Consider the following 14,197-nt stretch of genomic DNA (forward strand, 5'->3'; position numbering starts at 1 on the left):
CTGTTGGCTTTTCACATGACAATTTTCCTGTAAATGTTTTTTTTATTTAAAAAATCTCAAAATAATTTTTAAAATGACATTGACCTGCTGACCCTTCTCCACAATTCTTTTTTGAGGGATAAAAGGAATTGCACACCCTGTTTGTGTTTGATCATGTTTCTAGTCACGGGAAGACTCTTCCTGCAAAAAGTGAGGTTCCTTCATATGTACGTACTGTACTGAGGTAGCTATAGAGTGCAGTTCTATATCCACTGATAACTCGGCAGCTGAGGAACTCGGCGAAGCCTGCTTCAAACTTCTCAGCTGTTGACAGGCTTGACTTGCTGAGAACACTGGTTAAATATAGCACAAACGAGCTCAGCTCAACAAAGTCATTGCTCTCTGAACAGTGTGAGAGGAGACCAGGAGAGGGGAAATGCAATCTCAGAACTTGACTGCCAAAGCTTAGCACCACAGAGCAACAGTTGTGGGTGGGGGCAAACCAACAGCAAAAGAGGCTTTCAGACAAAAGCCTGGGGGGGAGAAACATAACTGAGAGGCTGTACCTCCTGTTTCTTCTGCGTGGTATTTCTCTTAACAGGAACTACGTTCCTCTTCTGCTCTCTTCCCTATTTCCTGCATTACTTCAGTCACTGATAGATCTAGAAAGAAAGCGAGGGGAAGCTTCTGTCTCTGTGTTCTTCTGGGCCTGATTAATACCTTCAGTCTTGGTCATGCAAGCTAGATTCCCGAAGCCTTCCAAGAGCAGAGTGTCTTTGTAAAAGGAAGGCAACTCGGTCTTCTCTTCCACCTGGCAGGTAAGACTGAATTGACTTCTCCAGTGGAGTTTTTCATTGAGAATGATTGTTTTTGCTTCTTGTTTGTGAATGTTCCCTTGTTTCTTGTGTGTTTGCTTGCCTTCTGTGCTTAACATTCTGCTTAATGTGGAAAGTTGAGAAGAGAGACACTCTCTTTACAAAAAAAAAAAGAAAAAAAAAGAGAGAAGATAAAAAGACTGTCTTTTTTTGCTTTTATCAGTACAGGAAAATTGTCACGTTCTTTTACGCTATCTGTCAAACTAGCAAGACTAATAGTCACATTCTAAAACCATAATAGGACAGGAGATGGGATATGGAAGCATGGAATATAACAAAGGCATCAGCTATGTTTGTGTAAGCACATGCTGTCAGAAGGCACAATAAGATTGGGGTTTTATTTTAAGAAGACTGGCTGGGGCTAGTATCACAACAGCTATAAAACCTAGTAATGAAGACTGGCTGGTCAGCAGGATGAAGTAGGCATGCTGTGATATTCTGAATTAATTGTGAGGCTCTTGTCTGATGCTTTCTAGCTCATCTATCTATTTTTCACAAGCCTGTAAGTGCTTTTGTACACCTGGTACATTTTGTTCTGCCCTTTTGACAATAGTCCCAAGTCTTGCTGCTGCCATCAAGAATATCTGTCTTATTAAATCACAGTCCGAATGTTTATTCTGTGTGAATAACTCCATGAGCATTCATAAACAGGATATTTTTGGACATAACAATGCCAGGATTTATTTAAGTATAAATATATCTTTACAGAGAACTGACCATTCAAAATATTACCACGTTGCTAGAACACACATTCTATTTTTTACTATGACAAAAAATAATCCAGTTATAAAAACATTACTTCCAGAGTACATGGAACTTATTTCCATGCAACTGATAGTACTCTGTAAAAATATGTTTATCATATTTTATTTTGTGTCTTTGCATTTTATCTTATTTTTGTAAACTACACTGAAAACTTAGTTGAAGGGTTTAAACCATGGAAATAAGTAATGGAGCAATTGTGTTTAAGAACCACAACTTGATAGGATTGTATACCCATATGACCACACCTATCTAACTAGTAACTGCCTAAAACCAGCTAACAACAGAAAAATCAGGCTAACAAATAAATGCAAGAATAATTCATAACTTGTTAGAAAGTGTTATTTTAAAAGAAGCATTCAAGACATTTTGACATTTACCTGAAATACTTCCTGTTTCTTAAAAAAGATTTTTCTAGTAATAAAAGAATACAGTAACAGAATTTTCTGTTGTGTGCCCAATGCAGATCATTTGCTCAGTCCTAAGAATATGATAATTTGTTGCCTTATTTAACTATCTAAAGAAATAAAATGACAATCTGATATTTCAGTCATTAGCACATCTAGTCTGAATTACATCCCAGCAATTAAACGACATCTTAGTGCCATGATCCTAAATTCACTTACTGGGAAGTTTCCAGTAAGTGGACTTAGGATCATGACACTAAGTTATGATGCAAAAGTGGTTATTTTTGTTCATGGGTATAAACAAGAAAACAGTGAGAGAAATGAAACAGTAAGAATGAGACACAGTTCCAAAGAGTCACGAGAAAAGTACTGTGCATTATTTATTTTCCAGAGATGTATCAATTAAATATTTAGAACCAAGATGATCTACAGTGCCTATTCATGGTCTTGGTTTCTCTTCTTGTCAGTATGTTTAGGAAAGCCTGCAGCTGTCTATCTCTTTCTTCTAGTGCATGCCTTAGGCCTGCCCTAATAGGAACTATGACATACCTACTCCCAACCCAATAAATAATCAACTTCCACCCTTCAGCGCCAGGAACAAAACTTTCATCCATCCATATGGAACAGGTCAGCCATGTTGCTCTGTATCTATTCCTTAAAGAATACTGGCTAGCACCTGCAAGGGAAACTTTTTGTTTTCAATACTGCTCTTTTGTGTGAATGCATTTCTCTGCAAAAGAGCTGTTTTAATTGTAAAAATTGAAATACCATAAATGTGCCTTAGAAACTGATTGTGGGAAAAGGCAGACTGCAGCCTTTCCTCATCTGCATGTTTCCACCGGGAGGAGCATAGAAAGAGGATGATGTCAAGGAGGTTTAACAAACTGAAGGACACCCGTCCTCTTTCTGTGCATCTCCTGTACTCCTGTGGAGCTTTTAAAAGGATTTCCTAATGAAAGGTCAACAACTTTGATTTCCTAAAAAAAGCTTAACTTTGGCTGCCCCCCCCCCCCCAAATCCTGGCTACGCCCATGCTAGCAAATATCAACCATGAAGGCTGTCATGAGAGGAGTCCCTTAGTATAACTCATTGAATGTAAATCACTATAATTAGCAGCATTCTTGTTATTATTTTTAGGTGTGTAATGGCTGCTCGCTAAACACATTAAATCAAACTGAACTGAGCTGAATTGACTAGCAGACCCACAAAGTTTCATGTAAGGAAAGCTGCAGGGTCTTATCCTGTGGGATAAAGTACTATAACTCAAAACAAGAGAAAGGTTTGCATAGTCCTGGAATAGTTTGGGTGCTAGAAACTAATTCATTCCACCATTTACCTCTTTATGATAATAAAAAGAGGGGGAGAAGTTGGTGAAGCAACATAAACGAAGAGCTTTGTGGAGTTAACCTTCTCATTTTGTGGGAGGGATCATTTGTTTCCCCTTGTCACAGCAAATAGCTTAATGTGTGCTGGCATTTTTGATGGCTTCATCTTAATATTTTCCAAACAGGAGTCTGTCTGAATAAAATTCACCAGCTGATATGTGTAAGGAGCAAAACAGTGCAATGACCTAGTCACCTCTGTATGTTCCCTTCCCCTCCCTTCTAAAGTGGGCACACTGGCTAAAACTACCCTTCTAAACAGGTGCCCACAAAGGCACTCTGGGGGTTTCCTATCAAATCTATGAAATATGGAACATGGACTTTACAACAGCTGGGCCACAGGGATTGTTAATAGCTGGACTGTTTTTGATGTAGATTTTCATCCCAGGAAAATATATTGACCTAAACACATGTTCTTTCCTCCCTCCTCCTTCTTCCAACACCCCCTGAACCAGTTTTGGGGGGCAAACAGTGGGAGGAGAGTGGGGAAACCCCACTGCCCTATGTGGAAATCCTTGTGTGGGCTCTGCTATTGGGACTCATTATTTGAATCTTGCTCACAGCCATCATGGCTAGTCACCATTGACAGTCTTACCCCTCATGAATTTGTCTAATCCTCTTTTAAAGACATCCCAACTAGGGGCCATTACTCATCTCATGGGATAAAATTCCGTTGTTAAGCTATGCACTATGTGATGAACTATTTCCTCTTGCCTGTCCTGAATCTTCTGATATTCTGCTTCGTTGAATGGCCCTGAGTTCTGCCTCAAAAAACTTTTCCCTATCCACTTTTTCTACATCATGCATGATTTTTAAAGTAAACTCATTCAAAAGGCCTGGATGAACTTGGTGCAAAAATGGACACAAGGATAGCAGCAGCCAAGCTTACCTCTGAAGGCTATTATTCCTTATCTGGGGTGCCACTACTAAAAAGGTTTTCTCCTTTAAGGGGTTGACTGCCTCTCTTCATCTGGTGGGGCACCCAGAACAGGGTCCCCCATGTTTTGGCTAGAAGGTGATATTTCAGGTAGCCTGGTTCTAAACTGCTTCTGGAGTTTGGGACCAAACAAACACGTAAAGGCAGGTGCTGCTTTGGCCTCCTGTGTCATCAGCTAACATATGGAAAGGCTGTTAACTCTGAGCTCCCACAGCTGCCCATGTAGCTGTTGTCCTGGCCTGATCAAGACACATTCCATAGGTTCAGAGAGAAACTTGTCCCGACCACAGCCCCTTGGCAACTGTCCACACCTGCTCACTAATGCCTGCTTCACCATTTTAGGCACAAGAGCACACTGTGTTGGGGATGTAGATGCAATCTGCTAACCGTGTGGAATCCTCTGTCAAGGCTATCATCTAAACACATCACTCACTGGTTACCTCTGCTTATCACCCTTTCCAAAGAACAAATAAAGCAATCTTTGTCATCTACGAATAAGCCTTTTGCTGGCCTCCTCTTCTGTGTTGTTCCCTATTTTCCCATTGTCCACTAAGCTTTCTGCTCCTTAACCCATCAACTTTGCGAGCCCTTCCTTTCTCCTTCAAAGCTCAGCATGCTTTTGTCTTGTATTCCAGTTGTCATTTCCAGCTCCTCTCCCTTCCCATGGGAAAGGCAGCCTACATCTTTCTCTTTCATTTCCTTGCTGTGGCCTTATTTCCTCATGCCAACAGATGGTTTCTACTCCTGGAACAAGCATTTTCTTTTGCTACATAAAATATTAGTAATTTTCAGCTATGCTTTGATCTGGGTTTTTTTTTTAGCAGTTCTAAAAACAAAAACAAAAAAACCCATAAATAGTGGTGTAGTGGTTAAGAGCGATAGAGTCATAATCTGGGGAACCGGGTTCGCTTCCCTGCTCCTCCACATGCAGCTGCTGGGTGACCTTGGGCTAGTCACACTTCTCTGAAGTCTCTCAGTCCCACTCGCCTCATAGAGTGTTTGTTGTGGGGGAGGAAGGGAAAGGAGAATGTTAGCCACTTTGAGACTCCTTCAGGTAGTGATAAAGCGGGATATCAAATCCAAACACTTCTTCTTCACCAAAACAAAGAGAGACTGTGAAGGCCTCCTTGTGGGGTCTGAACTGGCAGTGAAGGACCAGGGATGAGACCTTGGGGTCATAGTAGATAGCTTGATGAAGATGTCAACCCAGTGTGTGGCAATGGTGAAAAGGTAGGGTTGCCATATTTCAAAAAGTAAAATTCCTGACACCTGCGAAATTGTTAAGCTTTTTTGGGGGGAACAAACCCAAATGGGGGAACCTAACCCCCAAAATAGTGATTTTAAGCTTTTTGAGCTGTTTCCACTGCCTTTTCCATCGTGTTTTCCCTGACATTTTGCCGATTTGGTAAAATCCCCCCAATGCCATTTTTACACCCAAAAACTAGGATATGTTGGGAATTTTCCTAACATATGGCAAGCCTATGAAAAAGCAAATTCCATGCTAAGAATCATTAGTAAAGAAATTGATTAGAAAACAGCTGATACAGTATACAAATTTGGAATACTATGTCCAGTTCTGCTCACCTCCCCTCGAAAAGGATACTGTGTAGTTGAAAAGGTTCAACCAAAATGTTCGAGCAGATGGAGCAACTCCCCAATGAAGAAAATCTTGCAATGTTTGGGACATTTTAGTTTCGAGAAATGCCAGGCGAAAGGTGACATGACAGACACTTATAAAATTATGAACGGCACGCAGAAAGTGTTCTTAAAACTAATACAAATCTAGCTAGTTATTGGCTTTCTGTAAGGCTGGTTCTCAGAAGGGATATTTGCAACTAGCAACTTTGGTTTCCAAATGGCACATTTGCAACTGCACCCCCAATTCAGCTGACGTTATTTATGCTTGAGTTCCACTGAAATGGATGGGACTGAATTTGTCACACTGATTCTAGCTGGATTAAAGTCAGCAATTCCAACTGATCAAAGTGGGGATTCTATCTAAACATGGGTAGGGTTGTAATTTTATCCAGATTGAGAGTTACATGCGAGATGAGGGATTGCCATGTGAAAAAGGTGGCATTGATAGTTGTGGAGGAGATAGAATTTTGGCAGGTGTAAGCTACAACCTGCTGAAATCTCATATTCTGCACAAGTATTGACGGCACAGGACAATAGCCCTCTCCTTTTTTTAACCTACCCACCCTGTTCACCAATTTGGGATCTTACCTATTTCCTTTTAAGAACATAGGAACATTAGTCGTTTCATTTTAGGGTTCCTGCTCTCTAATGTGTTACAAAATACTTATTCACTCAAATTTCCTAAAAATCATAGTCAGCCATTAGGATACACAAGAAGTTTCTGTCTTCACTGCTTTTTCCTCAGCTTCTTCCATATTGCTTTTTCTTACAACATGTTCTAAAGTTACAGTGATTTCTTCTTGTGCTGAAGGTCAGGTTGCGTATATACACTAGAGGAAGGCTGTGGAAGAGTTTTGTAGGAAATAACACAACAGAGATTAGATTGCCATCGGCTATTAAATACAAAAGGCTGAACTTACTGAAGTGCCCAGACCCTGATCCAGGATAAATTCCTATGACCCCCAAAAGTGCACTTAAAATGTGGACTTCTGGAAGGCGAGCCAAATCTGTATGAGCAACATAGCAGTTGTGTGACTAGTCTCCAGGAGGATAAGGAACCACACAGATCAGCGGCTGTAGCAAAAGGGATCACAGGGGAGAAAGATGACTACTTTATTTTTTGGAAAGGGTGATAAGGAGAAGCTTCCTGATTTCTCAATGCATATTTACTGAATCACCGCAAAGTCTTCCAAGGGTTTGTCAGTTGCTGGGTTTGTGTATGGAGAATGATGTAGACATCAGAGTCTCCAGGGTTTTCCCACTCTCAAGTTTCCCCCTAAATCTGAATTCTTTCTGAGATAGACATAAACTATTCCATTGCTACATTTCATGGATTTTTAGGTGTGACTCTATCAAGCTTTTATGGATCATAGTTTGAGAGTTTTGAATTGCTTTTGTTCCAAAGATACTGTAACCTGACCTCTTTGGATAAGGGAGCACAGAATCTGGTTAATTTAAGAAATAGCTAGAGGATGGCAGCAAACAGAAAACCTTGCATTTGCCAAAAAAAAAAAAAAAAAGCATTTTTGATGTTGGACAAACTTATAAGGCTACAATCCTATACCCACATATCTGAGAGTAAGCACCATTAAACTTGCTGAGATTTACTTCTGAGTAGCCGCATGACCTGGAAGCTGTCTGCAGACAAACGCTGGCTCCCTTGGTCTATAGAGCAAGATGAGCGCGCAACCTCAGAGTCGTCCGTGACTGGACCTAATGGCAGGGCCAGATTTAGATGAAGAGAGGTCCTAGGCTACTCCACTTGTGAGGCTCCTCCCCATCCCCCACCCTCACAACTAGAAGAAAATGGAAGAGTATTATAAACAAAATTGAGTGAAGCCAAGGATAATGACGGGTATCTAAAATTCTACAATTCACAATTTCTCCTCTAAAGGACATTAGATATTATTGTTAAATACCATGGTGATTTTAAAAAATGCAAAAGATTAACACTGAAAAACTTCTGCAATAACTGAACTTTGTAAACCTTTTGTGGCCTGGGCAGGCCTGGAACTAGTTCCCACGTCTTGTTCCTCTCTAAGGAATCAAGTTCAGCCTTTGTGGCATTTAACCATGGCTCGGCATCCTCTGAGGTTAAACAATGGACCTCTTGGAACCTTAAAGGTTCCCAAACCTTCACTGAGTTACTAACAACAGCTGGATCTACTGTGACTGTTTTAGCAAATTCTTCAGCATACATTTTGGGTGGCTTACCCTTTGTGGCCCTTTCAGATCTGCATACTATACCCAAGTCTTCCATGCTAGGCTTCTTCTATTTAGGGCAGGCCGCAGTATATATATTTTCTGCCTCTGATTAGTTATCATTTAACTCTTAGGGGGAATGATTAGCATCACACATGTGCATGGAAGTTGCCGAACCAATTAACTAACCTGAAGGATTACTGTTAATATCACCAGTTTTCCTATAACCTGATGTTGCTGGATAGTTTTGATGAACTGCAAAAGCATATTTAGTTTGCTTTCTGTTGCCACCCTAGAACTTTTCTTTATTAGTGCCACTTTGTTTTGTTCAATTCCTTGCAAATGAAGGAAAACAACTTTTCTGCTTGTATATGTTGATAATATAATTTTGGTTACTGAGGACAAACAAGATTGTACAAAAACAAGATTAGTGCAGGCCTGGCCAGGACATAGGCATCCTGACTGTAACAAAGGTGACCTGTGTGCTTGCTTGCTTGATTAACAGCTGTTGGGAACTTCAGGGTCCCTGCTCTCCTTTCTTATGGTCTTTTACTGGACCTGGAGACTCCAATAGAGAGCACTCCATGTCAAGAAGGAGGGCAAGTGGGCACTCTATCAAATGGCAGGGCAGGAGTTACATGGAGCAGGGCCTTTTCACTGGCGGTGCCCATTTTATGCCTCACTCTTCCCAGACCTGATCTCTTTTGACCTGTATTTTGGAGCTTTATAATTTAAGAAGACTTTGGAAGAACTGGTTGACAAGTCTTATCAGTTGCTGACGTATGGGCAGATTTTATTTGCTGCTATTATGTGCTTCTGGTGCACCAGGGTTTACACGAGTGTAATAGAGTTGGTCAGGATGCCAGAAGGGCTACAATTTACGAGCTTTCTCTATTATCTGCACAGCAGGGGGTGTTCAGTCAACAGTGCAAAGGCTGAGCTGAAGCATTCCCTGCTGGTTACCTGCATTCAGCAATAGGGGTCGCTGTTTGGTAGCACCCAATTGGTTAGCTGTCAGATTCTAGAGCTCCCTATTGGTGGTAATTCACAAAATACAGAGTCCATTCATAAAACACAGTGTTCATTCATAAAGCAGTAACATAAATCTCCATTGTTACATATTGGGTATATATTTCAGTGGTTGCACGTACAAGTTTATGGCCATGCTGTAGTGTAGTGCTTATGAGACTCTGAATAAAAGGTGGCTGGGCTCATTGTCTCGGGGTTTTTTTTGGGGGGGGGAGAGGTGACAAAACTGATTTCCAATAAGTGCCCCCCTTTATTTCCATAACAATTCCTTGAGTCTGTACTCTAAATGGTGACACCAGGGACCTAGAAGATGCAGGGCCTGTCAGTCCAACCCCTGCACAGTCTCATCAGGGCTGACCTTAAGGCAATTGGAGCAATTGGGCCAAATTGGGCCCCGTGGGCCACTCCTAAGGGGTCCCCTGCACCAGGGCAATCTAGATGGATTTTATTTATATCTATAAGATTTTGCAGACTTTGGCTGTGAACTGGGGCCCTACAAAAAAACAACAACAAGTTGCACCCCACTGCTTCAAATTGGGCCCCACTGGCTAGCCCTGAGTCTAATAGTTGCTGGGCCTGAATTGCCCTGCCCTTGCATGAAGTCTTGGGTTTACAATTTTGGGAGAGGGGAGACTGCGGCACTGGGGAGACTGCCTCTGGGGAGGCCCCCTAGATTTAGAGGCCCTAGGCTTCAGCCTACTTAGCCTATACATAAATCTGGCACTGCCTAACGGTCAGGGGTACCTTTACCTTTACCTAGGCACGTATACCACATTACTGCTTTAGAATTCTTGCTGCCATTTAAGTTACACACACACCACCCTTCTTCCGAGGATTACAGGGCAGTTTACAACATAAAAACACAAAAAAATGCACAACTGTCCTGCACATGCCTACTCATGGCGACCACCATGTATGAGTGGCATGTGTCCAGGGTGCTGGCATAGTCCCTGATTGGTGGGCTTTGGTGTTGTTTCTGGGGATGTGGAAGAGGGAGGAGCATCTGTACCCTTTTTGTGCCATTTGGGAATGTTCCAAGATGTAAATCCTTCTCTCCTCCTGGGCTGAGCAGATACAACATACAGGAGCCTTTGTGTCAGTGTAGCAGTTACAAATCTTTCACTCCCAGTGTAACTGGAGAATAGGATTCCTTTGCCTTTCCTTTTTCAACTGTAGGAATTCACTAGTGGTGCAAATCAGATTTTGCTATCTTTAAAATAGAAATATAAGCGAGGGCGGGGAATCCCAACGAGGAGATCATGTATAAAGTAGACATAACTAGTAAAAGTGTGGTAGACTTGTTGATGTCAGGAAATCATTGAAATCATGCTGTGTAGGATATTGAAGCAAACTCTGCACATCACTGTAGCATCCCAAACAAGAGGCTGTCATGGTCAATGATCAGTTCATGAGATCAAAACCCAGCCCTTTTCATGCAGTAAGTAGTGTATGGTGCTCATTACAGTTGGCCATGTGGCAAAGTGGTAATCTGATTTCTCCACGGTGGAGCCAGTTTGTTGGGACGTATATAATCTTTCACCTCAACTTCAGCACAGGCTGAAAATCAATTCAGCCACGTGACCGAGCAATTAGATGGTGGTGGTGTGGTGGAAGCACACAGAACTCTCCATGAGGCCAGGTTTTTTAGGCTGGAATCTGTCATAGAATCGTAGAATTGTAGAGTTGGGAGGTACCCCAGGGGTCATCTAGTCCAATCCCCTGCAATGCAGGAATCTCAGCTAAAGCAACCATGATAGATGGCCATCCAGCCTCTGCAAGGTCGCTTGTGGTTGCTTTTCAGTGTGGGACAGAAAGTAGCATTGTGAAACAATGCAAGTTTTAATGATACAGACACAGGAAATGCAAAAACACCATTTAAATATAGCTTGTGAAGATGACCTGTATGTGCAAACAGTCCTGAGTATGATTTAAATGTCTCCAGGGTTGAGAGAAACCGCTTGTCTTTCCTTTTTGGGGCAAATTATTACATACGCAGTTAACACTATTCTGAAACTTTGTACTACAGAGACAGATAAAATTATATTCTAAAAGTACGGTCAGTTTTTGTTTTGTTTTTGTACAGAAAGATATGTGAATTCTTTCAGGCTCATGGGAATTAAATGTTTCAGGGTTTATTAGCCTAATTCTTCTGTGGCACATGGGAAGAAAACGATCTTTTCTTCATAAGCAAAGGATCTGGCCTTGAAATAATGGTAAAAAAGTAGCAATGTTAGTTGCATTTGGTTAAATGGTTATCTACTGCTGTATTTTTGTGAACTCTTCTTGTATGTGGGTGGCGTTCTCGCCTTGCTCTCATGGTAGTTGCCATTACAGTTTATCAGACATATTAAATTCCCCCCTTAAAACAACAACAGAAGAAACATGCAAAATAAACAAGGATGTGATTGAAAGCAGTAGTGAACTGACGTCATCCTTTTAAACTGCTGCCAGCTTGCTTTGTTTATTGATGAGATCTTTGTGAAAATAAGGTCTTTTCTATGCCCAGATGAGAAGCAATGGGGCTAAGTAGTCTTTACTTTTGTTTTTCCATTCCCATTTCCCTCTCTGCTTCTAATGCACTTAGGCTAAAAGTAACCTTGTAATGGGCTGAGTTCCGGTAACTGAGTAAGATACAGGCTGAGAGAAGGAAAGAAGCATTGTAGACTTCATGACGAACTATTTCAGCACAGCAACCTGAGTGTTTAAGGAAATGAAGCAATGCCCGTTTATTATATTTGCAGTTACTGTGACAACAAACATATACTCCCCCCTCGCCTCCCCCAAACCCTCATACATCATTCCTGACTCCGTTCAAAGCCTTTGAGTCCGGCAGACAGAATTTTCTCTTAAGCCCTTTTGCATACCTGACAATATAGCTCACATGGTGTTATTATTACCTCCGTTGCAAGGACTGAATTAGGTTGTTTATTCAAGTCGTTTTGGAAGGGTAGCAGTTGTGCTGTCTGTTGACACCTGAGTGCTAAGCCTAGCAACACAGTGCTTAGGTAAGAGAACGGCCATTTCCAACTGCAGGTTCTACAGTCTTGTGGCTTTCAGGATTTTGAGAGCAGCTGCTTTCACCATTATTATTATTATTATTATTATTATTATTATTATTATTATTATTATTCTAAAAACACTGCTACTTTTACCATACTTTTTTTAAAAAATCAAGTGTCTAGGCATCATGGATGTGGAGGGAATTTTGAAACAGTTGGCAGGAAGTATCTATTAAAAGAATTAAAAAGAAGAGATATTTGAGATTTCTCACCCACCACACCATCTCCTGATCATGGAAGTATCACAGAATCATAGACTTGGAAGGGACCACAGGGGTCATCTAGTCCAACACCTATAGTAAAATACCTGCAAACTACAGATTCTATAATCAGTGCAAATACAGTGGTTTAGGTTGTTCTAACTAAGCTTTCACCGGTAAGATTGGTGGGAAATGCCAGTTTATTTTATTGGAGCTCAAAGTTCCCCTCTCTGCATTTTATCCTTACAACAACTCTATGAGGTCAGTTTAGGCTGAGAGATTGTGACTGACCCAAAGTCACCTCGTGATCTTCGTAGCCAAATGGGGATTTGACCTCGGGTCTTCAACACTATCCACTACACCACACTGCTTGGCAGTCATGATAACGTCTGCCTTGAGAATAGATCTGACTTGTGTCACTCTGTTCAACATTTCTTATCACCCAAGTGAAAGAAAGTAGAATGAACAGGCCTTAGTTCTTAATGGGACACACTAGAAGCACACACTGTCTGAATTTCAAATCTGTTTTGAAGCTAGGCTTGCTCCACTCCCCTACTGGTGGTACGAAGCAGCTAATGTTTCTTCAACGTTTATGCTGACAGCTACAGCTGACAGCTACATCTTGGTGAACCGCAGTATAAACCCTGCCTCCAAGCTGTTGCTTTGATTATAAGTGTTTGATTCCTCTCATAACATATTCCCGCAAACGCCGCATGAATCCCCTTCCTTCCCAAGATAATGGTGCTACAATTCCCTAGTGCTGATAGTCATGTCTTTGGAAATAATTGTGCTGATTTCAATTAAACTGCCTTTCATTTAAAGCAGATTAGGATTGTAGCCTTGATCAAAATAACAGTCCAGTGCAGCGTGGACAGTGGATTCACTTAAAGGGTTTGTCGTATAGGAATCAAAAGAGAATGATGCTGATTGAAAATGATATGAGATATAAGCATTCCAAGAAAGGCCGTTTGGTGAAAGACGGCGAAAGAGCCTGTCTCTATGCAGTGCTGGCATTTGCAGGGGGAAACATGTTGATCTGCGTTTGTTCGGAAAACAAAACTTCATCCTCCATCCATATAAATTTTACACTGTAAGGACTAAATGCCACATCTGTTACCGTATAGCAGATGAAACTGAATAATCTCAGTCTATATCCTGCCCTCTCCAACTAGACTTCATGTTGAAGGCTCAAATACAGGATATGCAGCACAATCCTATGAATGTTTACTTAGAAGTTATTCCCATTGAGATCAATCTAAAATGGCCCTAGGGCTATTTGGACTCATAAATATGCCCAGGCAATTTTAACAGACTATTAATGGGAGAGATGGAGATCATCGCACTACACATTCCTTCCGTCACCAGTGTGCCAAGGACCAAGTGATAGGAAGATGAGCATCCATCAGATAGAGCCCCTGAAATTATTGAGACGGTGAAGATGATAAAACAGGAGAGTTCTCGTTGCTCACTAATCTGCATACATCTTCTTTCACTTTATTGGCTCTCCCCCACCTTCACCTTGCCATGAAAACAGAAACAATGAGAGAGAGAGAGAGAGAGAGAGAGAGAGAGAGAGAGAGAGAGAGAGACATGGAGAAAGCGCACAGGCAGGTAAGCAACTGATCCTCCCTATCTAGTCAATTCACCCACCCATTCCTCCCTTGCTTCCAGGAGAAGCAAGAAATGGGCAAAGAGATTGCCAGCAGGCACCCAAGGGGAGTACTCTC

The 14,197-nt window shown here is 41.4% G+C and overlaps 1 protein-coding gene across 5 annotated transcripts in view; it reads left to right on the top strand.

Moving 5' to 3' along the window:
- Positions 1–373: 373 nt before the first annotated feature.
- Positions 374–14,197, top strand: part of FILIP1 (filamin A interacting protein 1) — an 89,433-nt gene continuing 75,609 nt past the window's right edge. For 2 of the 5 annotated variants that reach the window (XM_028722799.2, XM_028722798.2), the window contains exon 1: positions 374–797. Coding sequence is in view for 3 of the 5 variants with exons in the window: in XM_028722794.2 (XP_028578627.2) it covers positions 14,010–14,081 (72 nt within the window). In the remaining 2 variants the exon portion in view is untranslated. Of the gene's footprint in view, positions 798–14,004; positions 14,082–14,197 lie in introns of those variants that run through there. The other 3 variants (XM_077926214.1, XM_028722801.2, XM_028722794.2) reach the window with 2 other exon arrangements.

This window comes from Podarcis muralis, chromosome 3 (assembly GCF_964188315.1).
Source record: "Podarcis muralis chromosome 3, rPodMur119.hap1.1, whole genome shotgun sequence".
Classification (NCBI taxonomy): domain Eukaryota; kingdom Metazoa; phylum Chordata; class Lepidosauria; order Squamata; family Lacertidae; genus Podarcis; species Podarcis muralis.